We start from the raw sequence: 22755 nt of genomic DNA on the forward strand, positions 1-22755 counted from the left end.
GGAATTGGAGAACAGAGTCCAAAATATGAATATTGGTGGCCCTGGCTGTAAAATTACCCTGCCCTACATGGCACTGGCCCTGCATGCCAGGTTTGGCACTTGGGATCACGGAATTTTTACTGTGTTATGTGTGCCCAAAAGGTCCCAGCAAGCAGAAGTCTTGCTCAGGTTCCAGCTCAGAAGTAAAGCAAAGCTTTGAGTGAGAGCTTCCACATTAAACCTTGGAAATGCAGCTGAGCCCATGGACAGCAGGGACTTCATGCCTCATTGTCAGAAAAGTGTTTATTTAATTTTTTAGACACTAAAAAGATCTTTTTGCATTGGGTGGAACATTCCCTGTTCAGTACTTAGAGTTCTGAAGAAGCTGTGGTGGTGACCACAGAAAATAATTTTGTTTTGTTCTGCTTTTCTTCTGTGGCTCCATTAGTCCGGAATGCCAAATTCAGCTTAAAATTCAATTTTATGTAATCACCTCTCTCCATCAGTACACCAGAGAAAACCAGCTCATAAGCTGTGTTGTCCTGAGGCTCAGCTGAGGCTCCAGCCCCATCCATCTCCTTGTGAGTGTGACCTCGGGAGAAATAAGAGAGCCGAGAAGAGAGGAGCCTGCCACATGTCACGGGGACATTTTAAAACCATCATTTTGCAGGCTGCTCATCTGACATTACCTTCTGTCAGCATTTGGATTTTAATAGGATGGGGCAAGCTCTTTGAAAGGTGCCCAGGGCTGACAAGGATGCTTTTGGAGACACTGACAGGGCAGAGGGAGTTCTCCCAGCTCAGGCTGTGAGCCCAGGGATCACTCACCAGCATCCCCCTCTCTCCTCCCCTTGGCACAGGTGTTACCCCGTTCAGAGGGGTCTCATGATGAGGGAAGAGACGACAAAGTTGACTCCATGTATCAGAAGGCTTGATTTATTATTATATGATATATAAGATATAAAAACATACTAAAAGAATAAAGAGAAGGATTTCACTACCAGGCTAAGCTAAGAATAGAAAAGGAATGTCAACTAAACTCTTCTCAGACTGAGACCAGCTGGACAGGTGATCTGTGATAGGCTCTTAATTGGAAACAGTTTGACGGGGCCAATCAGAGACTCCCCCTGTTGTATTCCACAGCAGCAGATAAGAATTGTTTACAGTTTGTTCCTGAGGCTTCTCAGCTCTCAGGAGAGGAAAAAATCCTAAGTAAAGGATTTTTCATAAAATATGTCGGTGACACACAGGTGCAAGCCCTTCTGGAGGAGATGTTAGAGAAGCTCACGGATGAGTTCAACATGGCAGAGCTGCTGGCCAGGGTGGAGGAGAGGACTCCCTATGCCGTGGTGGCCCTCCAGGAGTGCGAGCGCATGAACGCGCTGACGGCCGAGCTGCGGCGCTCGCTGGCCGAGCTGGAGCTGGGCCTGAAGGTACTGATGGCCTGGGGGGCTCCTGGGGCACAGACCAGAGGATAAATGGGGGTTGGTAAAGGACCTCAATAGGAACACCTTGGGCAGTGCAAAGTGCAGAGGCTGCAGCCAGCATGGGTGATTGATGGCTGGAGAGGCTCCTGGAGCAGAGGCTGGGCAGAGTTACAGGAATAAATTTATTAAATTTATTAAAAGGCCCCAAAGGATCCACCTGGGGCAGTGCAAGAGCCCAGCCAGGGCTGCAGCCAGGATGGAGCCAGCATGGACTCAGGCTCAGGAGTTCTCACCCTTTGATGAGCTCTGCTCCATTTCCAGCCTGGGGCTCAGGGTCCAATCCCACTCCAGGGGATGCAGTCCCACCCTCCCAGGCTGCTCTCCTCCATTCCCTGCTGTTTGCACTTTTTGGGGCTGGAGCTGCAGCGGTGTCCTTGGTTCTGGGGCTGGACAGGGATTGTTCTGTGTGCCTGAGCTGGGAGGAGACCTTGCTGACACTTTCTGTGGAGTTCAGAGTTATTTACCAGTGCAGTGAACAGCCTGGGAAATAGGAAAGATAAAACAGAAGGCATCACAATGGTCATGAGTTTTTCAGACAAATATAAGTTTCATCTCTTTGCATAGCAGGGGTTAATTCTCCAATTACAGCTTCAGTTAATAAAGTCATATTCCTCAGTTTGCTTTTTTCTTTATTTAGTCTCTGTTGTATTTTTGATAAAGTTTAATAAACCTTCCTAAACTATGAAAAGTGAGGAGCTGTGTCTCACAATCCCTTCCAGGGGGATGCTGAGCTCCCACAGCTGGTGTGCACAGCGTGCCTGAGGGGTCTGGGCTGGGAGAGCTGAGGGTGAGCAAGGAGAGCCTGCCTTGAGATGGAAGGACATCTCAAACCTCTCCCAGGGGCAGCTTGGAAGAGAAACCTTCAGCTGCCCACCCTGCACGAGGAGGGGCAGGCTTGGCTCGGGGTTTGGGCACCAAGCTGCTCCCAGATCCCAGCTGCAGCCTGGAGCCAGCAGCTGCAGAAGTGTGTGCTGCACGGCTGCTGGTGCTTGCTAAAGCAGAGATATCCTGGGCACAGGTGCTGGGTCAGTGTGGGCAGCCCGTCCTGAAAGAAGCTGATATTTATGTAGTCAATTATCATAAACAGATTTCTCTTATTTTCTAGCATAAGGCAGTGGAATTGAAAATTCCATTTCCTGAGACAGGTAAACAGAAGTGATTTAATGTTTCAATCCCAGAGCCCCAAACAAGATACAATTGTGACTTGGACAAGGTGTGGCAATTAGATTTTATGTGGGGAAGGATGTGCTGTTAAATATTGGTAGGGGAACAAGGGGATGCAGAGTGTGCAGATAAACCACAAACAAAATTAAGCACGGGAATCTGTAACACAGGCTGCAAACCTCTCCCCAAACCTGCCACAGACCCTGGCAGGGAAGGAGATGGGTTCTGCAGAAAAGGCTCCTCAGAGGGCAGCAGCAGCCCCTGAGCTGGGATTCAGAGACACCCTGGGGCTGGGGCTGGGGGAGAACAGCAGAGCAGAGCAGCATTTGGCATTTCTGGTGTTTGGCAAGTCTGGTGTTTGCTGCAGACACATCTGAAGGCTCTGAGAGGCCGTGAGTGGCAATTCCAAGAACCATGGAGTCCTTAAGGCTGGAGAAGCCCTTTGAGATCCCCAAGTCCAACCATCACCCCAGCAGCAGTACTAAACCATGGCCTCAGGTCCAGATGGTTTTTTGGGCACTTCCAGGGCACTTGGGCTCAGTTGGTGCTGACCCCACCAAGGCTGGGGTTCAGTCCCTGATCTAAGAGTTGGACTTGATGATCTTTGAGGGTCCCTTCCAGCTTGCAATATTCTGTCAGAATTTCTCTCAGCCTGTGACTCCCCCACAGTCTGTTCCAGTGCCTCACAGCCCCAAAGCTTTCCTGATATCCAAACCAGGTCTCCCCTGGCACAACTCAAGCCCAGCTCTTGTGTCTGCAGCCAAAGTCACGTGTGGGTCCCTGCAGAGCTGAATCAGACCTTGTGCATGACCCTAAACCCTGCTCAGCATCCCTCATGTCACCTCCCACCCCTGGGGGACTGAAGGCTCTTCCTGGTGCTGCCCTCACTTGACTCTGGGCCCTGCACTGAAGAAATCCTGCTCTAGTTGCCCTTGCTGACAATTAAAGAGCTGTCAAGGCTCCTTCCTCTCTGGGGCTGGGGCTCTGCACTGACAGCACTCAGAGGAGGAGAGTTTACAAGCCAGGCCCCACAGAGCTCAGCAGAGAATAAATAAAGCCCAGAGAAAACAAGGCTCATTGTTTTTAACTGACTGAAGGATCTGCCAAAAGAAGGCGATTTGGAAATGTCACGCCTAATTTGAATTTTTGAATAATTCATCGTGTCGTCCTAGCGGAAAGTGATTGTTTGGTCCAAAAATAGGAGACATCCCATTAGGAGGAAGAGAAATTGCAATAGACTGGTAGCCATCAGAAATAACTGGCATGTTGCATTTCAAAGCCCTTTGTTCTGGCTGGCTTGGGTGGAACCAGAGGCTGGGCTGAAGCACTTGCATGTTAATGTTGTACCAGCCTCATTTTTTGCAAGCAGATCCTCTGGTTTGCAATTTGGGTGAAGGATTAGCCTCCAAAATGAGGATAATATATATTATAAAATAACAAAGACCAGATTTTGATAGGCAAGCTGGGTATCAAGTGAAAATAACCTGAACTGAGGAAATAGTTTGTGTCTGTAGTGTGCTCATCTTGAGGGAATGGCTGCAGGCTGATTAGGATTTCCTTCAAGGGTGTCTTTAAATGAAAATTACTCCCAGCATTTGGGAAAAGAAAAAAAAATTAAAAAGTAACTTGAATAATTTCTGATGCACTTTAGTATTCAGCATCTGAAATGCAAATTTATGCATAATTGTGTTTGGACAACTCTATGAGATTGCTGCTGTAGATGCTTTGAACCCTCACAGGAGACTCAGAGCATGCTTGAGTGCACCGGCTTTAAAAATTGCTTCTCTCAAGCCTTGCTGAGAATTACATTTGCTAATTCATTTGTTTCCTGAAAGTAAAACTAGACATGATATATGATCGAGGGGGGCTGTCTTTCCATCACTTTGGCTGCTTGCACACATTCTGCCATATTCTTACTCACCTCAAAGCACTTCCAGGAGCACAGAATCCTCCTGTTCCTGGGTCCTGCTGTGGCCAGGGCAGGGATTCTTGTTCTCCCTGCCTGGTCCTGCCATGGCTCCAGCCCAGCCCATTGATGGTTCCTCTCTGTGTCCAGTTTCTCCTGAGGATGGAGATCATGATGGACATTTCAGGAGGTTGTTCCTCATATTTCAGTGTTAATTGCAAGTGCTGCTTCTTCCAGCTTTTCATTTCACCTCATTAGCTGTTGCAGCTTTGAGACCCATTTTAAACCCCTTGCACTCAGGATTTTCTCTGTCCACCAGGAATGTGCTCTCCAGGGTGTCTCTGAATCCCAGCTCAGGGGCTGCTGCTGCCCTCTGAGGAGCCTTTTCTGCAGAACCCATCTCCTTCCCTGCCAGGATCTGTGGCAGGGTTTGGGGAGAGGTTTGCAGCCTGTGTTACAGATTCCCATGCTTAATTTTGTTTGTGGTTTTTTGGTTTAATTTTGTTTGTGGTTTATCTGCACACTCTGCATCCCCTCGTTCCCCTACCAATATCAAACAGCACATTTGTCCCCACATGAAATTTGAGTGCCAGCCCTTGTCCAAGTCACAATTCCATGGCTGGATTTGGTGATGTTAAAGGTCTTTCTCAGCTGTCAGTGTGTCCCACAGGGCAGGGCCAGCACAGGAACAAACTGCAGAGATCTTGAACTGCTGGGCTCTGCCAAGCATTGCTAAATAACTTAAGAAGATTTCAACTTTTTCTAAAGCTTTGTGGATTTTTGTGGCCCCAGCAAAGGGCACCTCTGCTGACCTCACTGCTGGAGGCACTGAGGTCCTGTGAAAGAACAGTTGGAATCTTTTAATGTGAATAGACTGACCCAATTCCCTCCCCCTTGTTCTCAGCAATGATTTCAGTTAATCTTTCCAAAAACACTTAGCCCGAGGCAAAGAGAAATTGTAAATGGGATAAATTTTGGCAAAATGATAAGGGAACAAAAGGAAGTGTTTATAATGGAGAGCAGTGATGGACATTATCTGTAGGTCTCCAGAGTTCTGGGGGTGTTGCAGCCCTCCAGCTGAGCACAGAGCTGCAGAGATTTGAGCTGTGGAGACCATTCCATCCCAGGGAAGCTGAGCTGGCATTGGCAGGTTTTGTCTTTGCATTCTGCTTGGCTTGAGTGAGCCAGAATCACAGAGGAGTTGGTCAGGACATTGCTCCAGCCCCATCCTGAGCAGGGACAGGCAGAGCTCCTTGTTCTGGACCATGCCCTGGTGGGTTTTGAGCATTTCCAAGGATGGAGACTCCACTGTGGACAGCCTGCTCCAGTGTTCAGCCACCCTCACGTTGTCTTTCAGCGGAATGTCCTGGAATTCAGCTCTTCTGGCAGAACTGAGACAGGCTTCTTAAAGCTTTGAAACTAATTAATTGCTGCACAAAGGAAAAGTCAAAGCTCTCTCTTTATCTCACTTGGCTGAATCATATCTTACTTTGTTGTGCTCCTTGCCTGCTGTGGAAGGAGCTGTGATTACATTTGCAGACAACCCGAGAAGTCAAAGAGAAAATCTTGCACTGCAAAGCAGTCAGTGAGGGGAGGAGTGAGGGGAAGTGGAGGAGAGGAGGGGGATAGGAGTCAGCATAGCAAATATTGGACAGTTGTAGAGTAGATCATCAGAAACTCCAGTATCCTGCCCAGGCAGTGAGTGAGAAACGGCTTTACACCCCTGAAAATCTGCCAGTCCATGAGAGAAAACAGAAATTACACCAGGACAACTGAGGGACACCCCTGCTGCTGTCACTGCCACACAGCTTTTCCTCACAGTGGTATTTTTACAGCTGGATGCAGGAATATGCAATAAAAAGTGTAGAGGAAAAACCCAGACTCATGAAGTCACCCAGAGCACGTGGCCAGCAGTGTCTGTGTGGGATTCTGTGCACTTCTCATGCCCTGCCCCTGCTGTGCTTCCAGTCAGGCTCTGCTGGGCAGTGTCAGTGCTGACTGGGCCCTTGTGGTGTTTGTGAGGGTCCCCAGGACGAGGTGAGAGATGAGGATCTGACTCCAGGTTCTCAGAAGGCTGAGAATATATTATTATATTATATTATATTATATTATATTATATATGATATTATATTATATTATATTATATTATAGTATATTAGATTATCTTATATTATATTATATTATATTATATTATATTATATTATATTATATTATATTATATTATATTATTATACCATTTTATTATATTATATTTTCTATTCTATCTTATTATGTTACATTATGTTACATTATGTTACATTACATTATATATATAACATTACATTATATCATATCATATTTATATTATATTATATTGGTATTATATTACATTACATTACATTAAATTACATTACATTATATTACATTATATTATATTGCTATAGGAAAACTATACTAAAGAAAGAGAAAGGATACATCAGAAGGTTTAACAAAAAAAAAACAACAAAAAACCCATGACTCCTCAGAGCCTTGACACAGCAGGGCCCTGATTGGTCATTAATTAAAAACAATTCACAGGAAGCCAATCAAACATGCACCTGTTGGTAAACAATGTCCAAGCCACATTCCAGAGCAGCAAACACAGGAGCAGCAATCAGATAATTATTGTTTTCATTCCTCTCTGAAGCTTCTCAGCTTCCCAGGAGAGAAAATCCTGGGCAAAGAGGATTTGCCAGAAAATATCCTGGTGACGCCCTCTCTCCCCAGGGGGAGCTGACCATGACCAGCGAGATGGAGACCTTGCAGAGCTGCCTCTTCCTGGGCACGGTGCCCGAGTCCTGGCTGAGGAGATCCTACCCTTCCACGGCCAGCCTGGCCTCGTGGTTTGCTGACCTGCTGGCCCGCATCAGCGAGCTGGAGGCCTGGACCAGGGACTTCTCCTTGCCCTCCACGCTGTGGCTCGGAGGGTTCTTCAACCCGCAGTCCATCCTGACGGCCGTCATGCAGAGCACGGCCCGCAAGAACAGGTGGCCCCTGGACAGGATGGCGCTGCAGTGTGACGTGACCAAGAAGAGCAGAGAGGACTTTGCCAGTGCTCCTCGTGAGGGGGCCTACGTGCACGGGCTGTTCATGGAGGGAGCACGCTGGGATGCTCAGGTGAGCTCTGCAAGGCTCTGGGCGCGAGGGAGAAGCCACAGGTGTGGCCCTGCAGATCCAACACTCTCCACTTATTTGTCTCCTCTGATCCAACACTCTCCACATATTCGTCTCTTCTGATCCAACACTCTCCACTTATTTGTCATGGAACATCTCCCTCTCTGCAGCATTTGTCATGGAACATCTCCCTCTCTTTCCATGAAGGATAGGAAATTAGGGAAAGCTGTGCCCTACCTGATGGATGCCATTCCATCACATCTCCTTGGGCAGTTCCAAGCTCCAGGCTGGTTTTTGGCTCTGGAAATGGCCTGAATGGGGTCTGGGAAGCCCCAGGCAGCCGGGAATGCTGGCAAGGGCTCTGCTGGGAGATGGCAGTGAGGATCTCCCTGGGTCAGCTCAGATCTCTGCTCTTGGGGTCTGGGCTCTGCTCACAGAGGCAATCACAGAGCCCTGCCCAGCTCCCAGCTCTGCCCCCACAGCTCCCTGGCTCTTCCCCTCTCCACACACAGCCCTGGGGAGATCACAGGCCCTGCCACAGGGAGCACTGGATTTCTGCTGCCCTAAAAACCTGGCAGAAATCACCTGGACACACCAGAACAGAGAGAGCTGTTAAAAATTCCCGGTCCTGCGTATCAAACACTCCATTTAAGAACATTCCACTCCATTTAAGAACATTCCAGTGCCTGCTCTTATGTTTTCTTTGCCACTATGACCAGAAAATGAGTTCTGGCTGGGTTTTACCAGCTGGAAGTGGAGAGTAAGAGGTTTTGGGGGTGCAAAGCCAGAAATCTCTGGCTTCTCCCCTCTGCCTCCCTCCATCCCTCCTGGATGCAATCACCCAGTAACTGGTCTGGGTGATTGCATCCAGCAATGGGATTTGTCATCAGGGACCATCCCAGCACCAGTAAATGTGTATTTCTGATTACATTTTCCTTGTGATTGAAAGATACTGAGCAATTATGCTCATGGAGCCATTCATAATCTCTGGGTATCATGCTTCAAATTATTTCAGAAAGGAAAAGGATATTTTTATGGGTTGCTGCTCCCACTGAAATATCATTTCTACCTAGTGGAACTATTCATATTACCTATAATCCAGTGAGTACCAGTGTGCATTAATGGATGCAGGACTTTTAAAACAGGTGCACAGCTCTTTTGGGTTTCGTACTCCTTCCAAATTAATCCTCTGATAAAAATGGCAGGCCACATTTAGAAGGATTCCTCTGGGGAACACCTCCACTTTCAGAAGAATATTTCACATTTAGGTTGTGCCTCCAAAAAAAAGAAAGAGTCCTTCTATGTTCTGCTACTCACATTTTTCTATTTATTTAAACATTTATGTTTGCCCTTGGGTGTCTTAAATTTATAAAACATTCATTACAAAACAGCAGGCAGCTATTAGATGAAATGAAACCAAGCGGATTATTTTGGGTGCAAATGATCTCTTGCTGCAGCCCTGTTAAAGTCACTGGGACTCAGTGGCAGTCAGAGGGATGCTGTGACTGGGGACACTTGGGGACCTTTCATCTCAAGCTGCTGGCTGATCCTTGGCTTTCTTTCTCTCTGCAATAGAGAGTTTGATGCCAAGAGTGTGCCCTGCCCCTCCCCAGGGGGTTGGAGCATGGTGGGACAAGGGCAGGGGTGGATTTCACACCTCGTGTGCTCCACAGAGCTTTGGCAGCTGGGCACAGCACAGCCCCTGCCATGGAACCACAGGGTCCCAGGCTGCCTTGGGCTGGAAGGGACCTTAAAAGTCAGCTCATTCCATCCCACCATGGGCAGGGACACCTTCCACTGTCCCAGGCTGCTCCAAGCCCCGTCCAGCCTGGCCTTGGACACCTCCAGGCAGGGGGCAGCCACAGGGCAGGGCCCCACCATCCTCACAGGGAAGAGTTTTTTCATTCCCCTTGGCCAGCTGAAGCCACTAACCCCATCACTTGGGGACCACCTTGGAGTGCTCCCTGCTGGCTCCATGTCCCCTCTCCTGCCAGCTCTTTGTCCCTTTCCCTGCTGGCTCTTTTTCCCCTTCCCTGCTAGCTCCATGTCCCCATTCCCTGCTAGCTCCATGTCCCCTCCCCTGCTGGCTCTGTGTCCCCTTCCCAGCTGACCCCAAAGGGGCTGTGGTGTGAGGAACCTGTGCTTGGACCCTCTCTTGGTTTGAAAAGACAGCTGTGAGATAAGGAAGGCAGGAGCCTCCCCTAAAATGGAAAATGCAACCCCCCTCCCTGTGAATTATTATAAATTTAAATTAAGGGGCTCTCAGGCAAAGATGTGGGAGCAGGAATTACAGTTCTTTATTAGGGAAGAAAATAAAAAGATAAAATGAACAATGCAGTGACCCAAACCAGCCCTGGCAGAGGCAGAGCACAGCCTGACACCCTGTGGGTCAGGGGGCTGGCAGCAGTGCCACTGGAATTGTGGCTCAGCCCTCCTGCAGTGCCAGGGCTGGTTCTGCTGGAGCAGGGATCCTGGAGCAGGGTGCACTCTGCCTCTGGAGATCCAGGGGAAGAGGCAGCTGCTCCTCTGGGAATCCAGTGGAAGGGCTGTGCTGGTATCCCAAAAACTCAGATTGTATCCAGGTAGGAATGCTTGGCTCCTCCCCTGGGCGGAGCATCTCCCCATGGGATTTTGGAATTTTATCAGCCATGCAGGGACACTCACTGGCCCATGAACAGAAGGTCATTAATAATTAATGGGCCCTGAACAGCAGAGATCTCCTGGAGGGAGGATTGGTTTTGGAAGAGATAAGAAAACTCCCAATGAACAGAAGAGAACTGCCCCACCCCACCCTCAGTTTCCTGCTGGAAATCCAGGACAAGCAGGAGTGAGGGGTCCTTTAGGACCTGAGGCTGAGCTCTCCAGGCACAGAACGGGGGTTCTGCACCACGAGGGCTCTGCTGCTAGTCAGGAAGAACTGCTTTCAGAGCAGAATTAATTTCTGATGATGAGAGCGATAAAAAATGCAAATGAGAATCAGCCCAGACATAACAAAATGATATCTTACATAGAGGTACCTCAGGAAGATTTCAGCTCTTGTTAACCCAGAAACAGGTAGAATATCTCTTGGAAATTTCATTTGAAGTATTCTCAGCAGCAAAAAAAAACCAGAAAGACTTGATTAAAACCCAGTCTCAGGAATGAAAGGTGTGAGTTTAGGAAGAGTGCATAATAATGTTTCATAAATAGCTACTTTGCAAGGTATTATACAAATTATTTAATGTTTGTTCGGCGCTTTGGAAATATAAAATCCTAAATGAGAGTTGGATTTTTCATAGCTGAGCATAACAGATGGCATTAGCACAATTAAACCGAGGTGTGTGGCAAGAGGGATGATTTTTCTTTGCTCGTTACAGAACTAAATAAACTACTGGAGAGGCTGAATCTCACCCCAAAACTCTGATCCGAGAGCATTTGGAATAATGATGATATGTGAAGCTCAGCTGCAGTGAGAGGCAGTTTCTTTAGTGCTGAAAAGTTTCGTTTCCATTTCCCTGTTTATTTTCATTTGGTCTCTCCTGCCTCCATTAGGCAGTTTTCCCTGGAAATGGATTGATGTGCAGGGTATTTTATTGTCAGGAAGAGAGAGAGAAAATGTCAGAGAGACCCAAATTAGAGAAACAAACTTGATTTCTTGCCCTGGCAGGGTTCTCTCCCTCTCCTGCATTGGGCAGCCTGCTGGGCAAGGCATTGCTTGGAGGAGAATAATGGGATTTGATGTTTGTTGGTGATATTCCCTCAGAAAAGTTATTTTGAATTTTTTTAGTTGCATCATGAGAGTGGGAATAAGCCTGTGGTGGCTTTGGGGCTGTTCTCCATCCCCGTGGTTCTGGTGTCCACCCTCTCTCCCATCACCAGCAGCGCCTCCCACGAGGTGATTCTGGTCTGAGAGGTGATGGTCTCTGAGAAGGAGATGCATGAGAATAATCCCAGGATCACTGAGCTTGGAGAAGATCTCCAAGGTCATCGAGTCCAAGCTGTGCCTGATCCCCACTTTGTCCCCAGCGCCAAGCACTGAGTGCCACATCAAGGTGTTCCTGGGACACCTCCAGGGATGGGCACTCCAAAACTCCCTGGGCAGTGTTTAATCACCCTTTCAGCTAAGGAATTCCTCCTGATGTCCACCCTGAGCCTGCCCTGGCACAGCCTGAGGCCTTTTCCTCTTGTCCTGTCCCTGTTCCCTGGCAATGGGACAAGAGGAAATGGCCTCAAGCTGCACCTCAGGAGAAACCAGGACAAGAGGAGTGAAACTTTGTTCACTCTATGGCTGGACAGGACCAGGGACACTGTTCCCACAGAAATCCTGCTCAGGTGTGAGGGTTTGAGCATCTGGTGGGAGTGCAGGCAGCTGGAGCCTTGAGGAGATCTGCTCTGGTGAGTTGAGGAGGGTCATGGTGAGACAGGGAGCTCTTGGGTCCAGACCTCCTTCCTCAGAGAGGCTCATCCAGCCCCCTGACCCTGGAGAAGCTGTTTGCACCTCCCCAGTAGGAGCAGCTTGGATAAAGGTCATGGGCTCAGGTCCATCAGCTGGTGGACACCTTGGGGCTGTGACCTTTGTCTCCTTCTCTCTGCAGGCTGGGACAATCACGGAGGCCAGGCTCAAGGAGCTCACCCCGGCCATGCCTGTCGTGTTCATCAGGGCCGTTCCTGATGACAAGCAGGACACCAGGGGCTTGTACCCCTGTCCTCTGTACAAAACTCGCCAGAGAGGCCCAACCTACGTGTGGACTTTTAACCTGAAAACCAAGGAGAACCCGTCCAAGTGGGTGCTCGCCGGGGTGGCCTTGCTGCTGCAGATCTGAGGCACCAGCACAGCCCCTGGTCTGCAGAGCCCTCACAGGGTCACAGCATTGAAACGATGCAATGCTGAGATTAACCTGAGTTCCATCTCTCTGACGAACTCCCAAGTTATCTCTGTGTCCTGGGGATGTGACCCAACAGGATCTGTGAGGAGGTGACAGAGGTGTAGGGGGACACGGCCCAGGTTTGTGACTGCTGTACATCAATATCCTGTACTTCCCACACTGCTGCAGTCTCAGGTTTCTGTGGTTGAAATGGCTCCTGAGATATTTAAAAGGTTTTTTTCCCAGCCCCACACCTGAAGAAGAAGTCAAGACTCCTCAGCTCTGCTTTCCAAGGTTGTTTATTTTCTCTTATCTGTCCCATTCTCTCTCTGCCCTGCTGAGATCTGTCCAGCAGGTCGGGTTGTGGCTCAGTCCCTGCCCTTGGGCTGCTGTTGGCTTTTTATATAAAGAACTACCTGTGCTTTATTTACAATAATTTCCCAATCCCTGTCACCTGTGTCAGACAGTCTGTCTCTGCTCTAAACCAGTCCAGAAGTGCCACCATCCCAGCAGGAGAGGGAGGACAAGAAGGAGAAGGACAGGACACACCCAGATTCCTCCACCTTGCCTCCTGAACCCCCATTCTAAATCCCCAAAATTCTACTTTCCACCCTGTGACACATTCACTGTCATTCTACTCAAACCCTTGTGGCTTGTAACTCCTCACCCAGAGTTGGGAATTGTTTCCATGGGCTAAAATCAAAGGCTCAGGTGTTTTTGACCCCGTGCCAAGGTCTCTGAGCCCCCTGCCAGGGTCTGGAGTCCTCCAGGGCAGCCAGAGGAATGTCCTGGGATCTGACACTGAGCTGCAAAATCCCAGCCCAGAGCCTGATACACCACACCCAGAGGGTGCTAAACTTAAATCTGGCTTTTATTTCTCTTCACGATCCAAAGCAGTTTTAAAATCATCCATCAGTAAAATCAGTAGCCTTCTCCAAAACCCTAAATAGTCCAGTGACTTGTGAAGTTCTCCAGAATTCATTCCTTTCCCTCCATGAGTTTCTTTGTGGCGTGTGTGCTGCTGGAAATGGGAGGTGAGCAGGAGTTGTGGTTATCAGCTGTGTGTTGCTAACACTCCTGTAAATCTTGGAAACATTGGAAATGGTGTTAATATCCAGTGTGCTCCATGGAATCAATGGTGAAAGCACTGCACAGGGATGATTCAAGAGGAATTTGTCGTGGTGATGGATACTAATAAAAGTAATTGTTCCTGGGATGGTCTCTGGAGGCTGCAGGTTTACTGAGGTGAGGAGAGCACAGGAGGCCAGGTGGGAGGAGCACAGCTGGCACACACCTGTGTGGGGTTTAATCCCAGCTGGAATGGGAGAGCAGGGGTGCAGAGGGCACAGAGGGGTGGCTGGGTGGGCACCGTGGCAGTGACAGCTCCACAGAGCATCACTGAGCCCACGGAGCTGGGGATGGCACCAGCTGGGCTGCTCCCTGGGGAAATGGGCTTTTCCTGGGAAAATGGGGATTTTCCTGGGAAAATGGGGATTTTCCTGGGGAAATGGGGTTTTTCTGGGAAAATGGGGTTTTTCTGGGAAAATGGGCTTTTTCTGGGAAAATGGGGTTTTTCTGGGAAAATGGGGTTTTCCTGGGGAAATGGGGTTTTTCTGGGAAAATGAGAATTTCCCTGGGGAAATGGGGATTTTCCTGGGAAAATGGGGTTTTCCTGGGAAAATGGGGATTTTCCCGGGGAAATGGGGGTTTTCCTGGGGAAATGGGGTTTTTCTGGGAAAATGGGGTTTTCCTGGGAAAATGGGGATTTTCCCGGGGAAATGGGGATTTCCCTGGGGAAATGGGCTTTTCCTGGGAAAATGGGGGTTTTCCTGGGAAAATGGGGTTTTTCCTGGGGAAATGGGGTTTTTCCTGGGGAAATGGGGTTTTTCCTGGGAAAGCTGTCTGTGCTTGGAGGCTCACACAGGCTCTGGGAGACATTTGCTGTCCCTTGTCACAATAGAGATGGACAAGACACTTGTTTCTTCATGCAGAATAGCCAAATCTTTATTCACATAACCCGTGTTTGATATTGTTCATTTTTTTGTGCTGGTCAGTGTTTTGCCTGTTAAACAAACAGGTTTTTTTCCACAATTTTTTTTTTTTTTTTGCCCACAGCTGTGTTCATGGGCCATGTCAGCTTATGGGGTGCTGTTTGAAAGATGAGCTGTTGAAAGGCAAAAGTTCTCATTATCTATCTCTAAAATCATCTCTGGGAACAGAGATCAGATGGGAATGAGGGGGGAAGGGGGTACTTGAATTTGCTCTCTAGAGGAAACCCCTTTAGAGATTTTCTCCCAAAATTGCCCCAAACCAGGACAAATTATTTATACAATAATTTATATGACACATATTTATACAATTATCAGAAGGCACCATGTTCATTCTAATTAGTCAGCAATTCATTGTAACTCAGCTTGTTGGGTGGTAAGGTACATGTCCATCAAACTTTTCTCTTTCTAGATATGTTTACATTCTTTCTTCACAGATTCTCTCGGGGCAAACTCCTTATTTTCACAGGTGCAAACTGTCTTCTCATAAGAATAGATTGTTATGCTGGGTGATTCTCATAATTCTTTTCTGGTGGGAACTCAGCAGCTCAGCCAGGGCAGCAAGGACTGAGCCGTGTTTTACAAGGCCTTTCTGTTGTGAGGTTGTTCCCTTATGGAACAGCTCCTCTCCTCATCCTCCCAGCCCTCACCACAGGAGCAGCCCTGGGTTCTCCCTGGGGCTTTGTCCCCTCCCAGCTGGTGGCAGGTCCCAGGAGCCTGGCAGGAGGGAGGGGAAGGTGCCAGGGCTGCAGAGGGGTTGGCTCAGTGGGATCAGCACCCCCAAAGCCTCCCAGCCTGACCCAGTGCCAGGCTACAACCTCCCAGGCAGATCTGGGACTCCAGCAGGGACTGTGACCCTCCTGTGGGGACACCACAAACCCTCTCAGCTGGATAAACCCCCAAAGTCCAGGAGCACCTCGACAAACACCACTCCTCTGGAGAGGTCCCCACGTGGCAGCTCTGGCCCTGCTTGGGCTCAGGAGCTGGGGAAGGGGGAGAATCACCAGCCAGTGCTGCTCCAGGGTGGCACTGACACAGAGATCTGACAGAAACCCAGGAAGCTGCAGTGCTGGGGTCCCTCCCCAAGCTCTGCCTTGCAGCATCTGCAGGCACCATTCACCCATGGCTTTGCCTCTCAAAGTGCCTTTAGCCCAGCCTGGGAGGTTTCACACTTGTACCCTGAGGGAGCTGGGGGTGTGGGGGCTTGGCTGCTGCTGGGGTTCCACCAGGACAGCATTTCTGTGGGCAGAGTTTGGTTGCTCAGAGCCCCATCTCAGACTGAGTGGGTTTAGGGCTGGCTTTGGCACGTGGCAGAAGTTGTGGTCAACTCTCTGCTAGTCCAGGGGATCAGCTTTGCTCCCACTGAGTCATCCAGGAGGATGAAGCCCTCAGGCTTGGCAGGAAATCTGCAGGATTCCTGCAGGAATGAGAACATCCAAAATCCTCGTCCTTGCAGTCCTGGAGAACAACAGGCTTCTGGATGGAGGGAAGGAGGGAAAACTCTCTGGTAAGAACTTTCTTTAATTGCTAGGCACTGTCCCCAAGGCACAGCCCCAAAAAATTAATGATGAAGGAGCTGGTTATGGCTTAGCAAAAGCCATCTGCAAAGATCTAATGGAAGGGAGAGAGCTGTCTAAAGCTGGGTTTTTTAAATTGCCTCCAACCCATAAATGAGGCAACAGGTCTGTAGAGTATCCCCCATAATGAGTCCCTGCTAGAAGAGGTCTGTTAGCTGGGGAAAGCTTTGCAATTAAATTAAATCAAATCCCTCCCAATTTAAATTAAAACCTGCCAATTAGGTATGAAATGTAAACTGGTCACTTCCCACAGCTCTGCAAAGCTGGGCCCATTAAATTCTCTGTGCTTTTCACTGTGCAGGGGGTTGAGATGCTGAATTAAACACAAAAGAGAAAGGGTGGATGGAAGTTCATTGTGCTCCAGATAATCCATGCTGGGTTAAGCCTTCACTGGGACATCTTCAAGGCTGCTTTTACCAGAGGGGACCTTGTGGGCACAAGTCCCTGCCAGGAGGGGACAGCCCCAGGTCGGGCTGTGCTCCAGGGAACAGGGACAGGAGCAGAGGGAACGGCCTCAGGCTGGGCCAGGGCAGGCTCAGGGTGGGCACAGCAGGAATTTCCCCATGGAAAGGGAGCTCAGGCCTTGGAATTGCCCAGGGAGGGTTGGAGTGCCCATCCCTGGAGGTGGCACTGAGTGCTCTGGGCTGGGGACAAGCTGGGGATGGGGCACAGCTTGGCCTGGCTGGTCTTTTAGATCTTTTCCAGACTCTCAGTGCTCTGGATGTGGGATTTCCTGCCTTTCTGGAGATTTTTACTGTCCTAAACTCCATTCTTCTTCTCTTTCCAAACCTTTCCTCCTTTTCCCAGCACAGCAGGGCCTCTCTCTGCTCAGTGTGCCCTCCAAGATGCCCCTGGACATGCAGGAAAGGAGAAGCTCAGTAACTCCCCAGGCACTGCCTGCTCTTTCCAGAGCCACAGCCTGAGCTGTTCCCTTGTCAGCTGAAGAAGAATGGTCTGTTGACAACAAAATGGATCCGATTGTTTTATTATATATATCTCCCTGCATAATTCACCAGTTGGGCAGGCAGGGTAGTGGGGAGATATTTATAGATACTAGAAATGTCACCAGGGTGCTCATTCTTCATCCTTTGAAAATCATCACGGGAAAGAGTTGGCTGCAAAATGCTACAAAAGGACGGTGAATAATTTGATGCTTTAGGGGGTGGAAAAAAATCTTGACAGGCATGAGATTTTTCCAGCCATATCTGCCCAAACCAGGCAATTAAATCCAGCTGGACAGGCTCTTCATTAGGAGTGATTCATTAGTCAAAGGTCAAGGTTTTCTGTCCATGAGCTCTTGGAGACAGCTGCCCACTTGGCACTGCCATGTGCACCTTCCTCTGCTCTCCTGGGCTGGGCTGGAGGATCCCAGCACAGGCAGGAGCTGGAGCTGCTGCAGAGCCCAAAGGAGGCTCCAGGATGATGCCAGGGATGGAGCAGCTCTGCTGGCAGGAGAGGCTGGCACAGCTGGCATTGCTCACCTGGGCAGGAGGAGCTTTGGGAGAGCTCAGTGTGGTCTTTCAGGACCTGAAAGGATCTGCAGGAAATGTGGAGAGAGAGAATTGCCAAGGGCTGGGGACAGGACCCAGGGAATGGCTTCAGACTGAGCCAGGGCAGGGCTGGATGGGATCTTGGGAATTGGGAATTGTTCCTGGCAGGGTGGGCAGGCCCTGGCACAGGGTGGCTGCCCCTGGATCCCTGGCAGTGCCCAAGGCCAGGCTGGACACTGGGAGCACCTGGGACAGTGGGAGGTGTCCCTGGACAGGGGGAGGTGTCCCTGGACAGGGGAAGGTGTCCCTGCCATGGCAGGGGTGGCACTGGATGGGCTTTGATCCTTCCTTGGATTCTGTGGTTTTAGGGCAGTTTAACAACAGGAACATGTGGCTGCTCACTTTCACATAAAGCTGGAGCCCCTGGGGAGTGACTTTGCCATCAATGGAACAAGTCCCACCAGGCATTGTCCAGCCCCATCCCTGAGGGTTCTCCTTGCCCTACAGCCCCTCCACCCCTGAGCTCCCCACACCTGCTGAGCCCCAGCCCTTCCTTCAGCACCCAGCAGGGCCCAGCTGGGCAAACAAGGCTTTGAACAGCCAGGTTGGTGTTTGGGGGTGCCCAGGGGACCCCAGCCTGGCTCTCAGCCTTTCTCTGCATCCCTGGGGCTCCTTTGGGCCTGGCTCCTCCAAAGGTCCCTGGTCAATTGGGTAACTCCAGTTTGGTGACATTTTCCAAAGAGATGAAAGCAAGGGAAGGAAAATTGTGCTATTGAACACTTAATGTCAGGTAAAATTGACTGAACTCCCCCAGGACAGAGAAATGGCTTTTCCACAGCCTGGGAACGTTGTACCTGCTGCAGATTAAAATTGGCAGAGGAGCAGAGTTCAAAGCAGAGTCTTTGTGGTGGTGTCCCACGTTCTGGGGCTAAGCAGCTCCATTTTACTGCAAGTGCTGCTCACAGAGCAAAGCGAAACGAGGAGTGGGCACATGAAGGGGAGCCTGGCAGCAGATTGGCTCCACTGGGGCAAATTGATTGCAGCTATTCCTGGGCACTGGCAATGCCCAGGGATGCAGATTCTGCCCGTGTCACTGCTCCAGTGTTTACAGCACAGAAGGAGCTGTAACATATCAGCAAGATGCATTCGGTTTATAACGTGGCATTAATACATTTAATTAGCAAAGGCTTATTAGATTCATGTCTGTTATTATGCATTGTTTTTTTAAATGACTGTAATTGCCCAAACAAATCTACAAATGTATTTACCTTGTTCGTGGCTGTGAGCCTCATTTAAAAGGCTTTTAGGCTGTATAAGATGTTCATGGAGTTCTAAGCAGCCCCTCTAATTGGAGTGCTGGTGTTCCTGTCAGTGCAGAGGGTGATCTGAGGCTGGAAATAATTTGTCCAAAGGCCTTGAAACCCACTTATGTGTGCAAACTTTGGGGTTCACTTCTAGGAAACTCCTGGGGAGAGAAGAGGAGAGGAGAGGAGAGGAGAGGAGAGGAGAGGAGAGGAGAGCGAGAGGGGACTGGAGGAGCGAGGAGAGCGAGAGGAGTGAGGAGAGGAGAGGAGAAGGAGAGGAGAGCGAGAGGAAGAGGATGAGGAAGCAGGAATCCGGACCGGAAGAGGAGAGGAGAGGAGAGGAGATGGAGAGGAGGAGGATGAGGCAGAGCGAGAGGAGAGGAGAGGAGAGGAGAGGAGAGGGAGGCGAGGAGAGGAGAGGAGAGGAGAGGATGAGGAAGGAGAGGAGAGGGAGGAGAGGGAGGAAGAGGAGCAGGAGAGGAGGAGGAGAGGAGAGGAGAGGAGAGGAGAGGAGTAGAGGAGAGGAGAGAGAGAGGAGAGGAGAGGAGAGGAGAGGAGGAGGAGAGGAGAGGAGAGGAGAGGAGAGGAGGGAGAGAGCGAGAGGAGAGGAGAGGAGAGGAGAGGAGAGGAGAGGAGAGGAGAGGAGAGGAGAGGAGAGGAGCTGGCAGAGCAGCAGGAGACGTGCTGGGGGTCACAAGCTGAGAGCTGAGAGCCTCATGAGATCAGCCCTCACTTCCCAGCACAAAAAGGCAGCACACAGGGCACGAGGGAATGAGGATGTGGATCTGATTACAGTGGAGAAAGATGTCAGCCCTGGAAATTAATTATCTGCTCTTCAAAAGGAGCAAGTTCTCCAAGTTAATGATAATTAGGAATAGAAAATTGTAGAGGGGGAAAGGAAAAGGAACAAAAGTGAAACGTTCTCTAAAGAAAGGTGTTGGGAGGTAAAAAAGCCACAAGCAGAGAGGCTTTTTCTGACTAAAAGCCTGCAGGGTGGATGGTGTTAGCAACTGCAAATAAAATTGAATGGAGAACAACTGCAAAGGGGAAAAAAGGAGTTCTTCACAAAGCAGAGATGGAAGATGTGGGAAATTGTTGAGGGAGCTGAGAGCAGTAGGAGAGAGCCTGTACCAGGCAAAATTGCAGTCCTGGGATTTCTTCCCAGGGTCAGGTCCCACCATGGCAAGGGCTCAGCTCTAATCCCTGCTTTGGACAGATGGACAGCAGGGTCTGGTGGCTCTGAGGTAAATTTTGCACGTTGGGAGATGTTTAAATCTGTTCCTAAATCAGGGCAATGGATCCCTCCCTCTGCAGCCTGCAGGGCTGTTGGTACCTCCTGGGCTCCACACTGGTGTGCCCTTGGCTCCCCTGGGAATGCCCAAAGCCCCCAGGTGGAAAGGCCACAAGGGATGACCAGAGTGGATGAGGAGAACCTGAGTGCAAGGCCACAAATGCTGGATGAAAGGCCAGCAAAGGCCATTGCTGCCAGACTTTGAGGCTTTGTAGGACTTGGGTCTTGTCAAACAAACCAAAGATGCAATTCCAGGTTGGGCTGACAAAGGTAACTGCTTAGTCCAGGGGAGGCATTTCATTTCATAATGCATCATATGCTGATTATAAATGACATACATAAAACAATAAAGGAAATAAAACTTCCCTCTGGGAAATGCAGAGGGAGTGGGAGGGGATGGCTGCCTGACAGGTCAGGGAAGGTGATACTGGGGCTGATCCTAAACAAACTCCTGGAGCAGAGGCTGGGCAGAGTTACAGGAATAAATTTATTAAATTTATTAAAAGGCCCCAAAGGATCCACCTGGGGCAGTGCCAGAGCCCAGCCAGGGCTGCAGCCAGGATGGAGCCAGCATGGACTCAGGCTCTGGAGTTCTCACCCTTTGATGAGCTCTGCTCCATTCCCAGCCTGGGGCTCAGGGTCCAATCCCACTCCAGGGGATGCAGTCCCACCCTCCCAGGCTGCTCTCCTCCATTCCCTGCTGTTTGCACTTTTTGGGGCTGGAGCTGCAGCGGTGTCCTTGGTTCTGGGGCTGGACAGGGATTGTTCTGTGTGCCTGAGCTGGGAGGAGACCTTGCTGACACTTTCTGTGGAGTTCAGAGTTATTTACCAGTGCAGTGCACAGCCTGGGAAATAGGAAAGATGAAACTGAAGGCATCAGGGCTAATTAAAGGAACCAACTGTGGCTCTACCCAGAGATCACAGAGGAGCCATCTCAGCCTGGTGGTCAGCGAGCCCAGGTGCCAGCTCTGCCTGTCCACAGGTCTGTGCTCCTGTCCCTTTTTGCATCATCCAGGTCACTTTCCTCATCTGTCCCCTCTTGGGACTCATTTGTCCCCAGCTTGTTTGGTGTGGAACACCTGGGCTGGGTCAGGACCAGCATCTGCTGCTGAGCCAGGCTGGGCAGGTGGGACAGAGGGACAGGAGGGACAGGGACCTGTGGCACGTGACAGAGCCAAGGCTCAGCCCCACTGTGGGCAGCAACAAGCAGCACCTCTGCAAACTAACGAGACCTTTGAGTGCCAGCTGGGATCCCCTCGACTGCAGCTGACCTCTGCAGCTGGGAGCAGAGCCAGGAGGCAGCAGGATGGAGCCATTGGTGCAGATGACAATAAAACACCTCCATTAACACTGCCAAAGCCTGGGAGTGAAGAAGTGCTTAGTCAGGAGCCATCTCTTCGCCCTCCACGAGCACACAGTGCTCATTTAATGTCTGGTTTAATGTTAAGCTGTGTCTAAAGAGCAGGCTGAGGTTGCTGTGAGTGAGAGCTTCCCCCGCCTGGCCATCACCTTTGCTGGCTCATCCATGGCCTTGTGCTGAGCTGATCACAGCATGACAGCCACAAGGGTTCCTCCAAACATTCCTTGTGGCCCCATCCTCAAACCCACCCTGAACCCTCCCAGCTCTCTGCTGTGCTGTACACAGCACAGGCATAAGAAATATTCATCATTGTTTTAATAATGTATGATCCCAAAGACATCGTTGCAACCAAAAGGGTTGCACTGGGAAATCAGGATGCATCTGGCTCTTCCCTGCAAAAGAGAACAGCCTGAGGCACTCCATTGCCCACATCCATCTTCAAAGGAGGCAGCAAGCAAATGCTTTCAGCCTTGCTGGGGAATTGTTCTGTTGGCTGAAGCTGGATTTCAGGGAGGTGCATCAGCAAGGCTCGAGGCAGAGGGCAGCACACAGGGAGACCTTCTGCAGGCCCACTTGGACTGGGAGAGGGCAGGGTGGCTGGCAGGTCCAGCTCTGCTCACTGGGAGCTGCCCAGAGATGGCTGCAGACCACGTGTGAAGCCCTGAGAGGATTTTGGTGCTTCCCCAGGTCACTGCTGCTCTTGGCTACCCAGTATTTTAGATTCCACAGGAAATCAACCTCCCCTTGCCAAGAGTGGCCAGGACAACGTGTGAGGGGGCTCCTGGAGCATGTGGGACCAGCTGGGGCTGCAGGATGAACATCTCTCTCTGCAAGGCCTGTTGGGGAGCTGAGGATGCTCTGGCAGTGCTCTGGAGCTGCTCCAGGGAGCAGAGTGCTGGGTGAAACCATGCTGGGCCGTGGACACAAAGAGTTACCTATAAATAATTCAGAGTGGGAGAGTTTATTAGTTCTGTGGGTGCTTGTTCCTGTATCATCCTTCCTGGGAAAGATCTGCACATTTCTTTCCTCCCTGAAAATGCCTGGCTTCAGCTCCCAGGCCCTGCTCCTGTTGCTTTTCCCAGTTTATTGAGGAGCCTTTCAGAACTTGGTGTTTTTCCACATTAAGCTGCTCTGTGTTGTGAGCACATTGTCTTTCAAGTGTCTCCTCAATTA

General features: G+C 50.0%; 1 protein-coding gene across 1 annotated transcript in view; it reads left to right on the forward strand.

Annotated features, from left to right (window-relative positions):
- Nucleotides 1–13715, forward strand: part of DNAH9 (dynein axonemal heavy chain 9) — a 148111-nt gene extending 134396 nt beyond the window's left edge. Inside the window, exons 65-67 of the mRNA XM_018924172.3 lie at nucleotides 1230–1412; nucleotides 7282–7671; nucleotides 12243–13715. Of these exons, the coding sequence (XP_018779717.3) occupies nucleotides 1230–1412; nucleotides 7282–7671; nucleotides 12243–12470 (801 nt within the window). The 3' untranslated portion in view covers nucleotides 12471–13715. The remainder of the gene's footprint in view (nucleotides 1–1229; nucleotides 1413–7281; nucleotides 7672–12242) is intronic.
- The last annotated feature ends 9040 nt before the right edge of the window (nucleotides 13716–22755 follow it).

Source organism: Serinus canaria, chromosome 18, assembly GCF_022539315.1.
Source record: "Serinus canaria isolate serCan28SL12 chromosome 18, serCan2020, whole genome shotgun sequence".
Classification (NCBI taxonomy): domain Eukaryota; kingdom Metazoa; phylum Chordata; class Aves; order Passeriformes; family Fringillidae; genus Serinus; species Serinus canaria.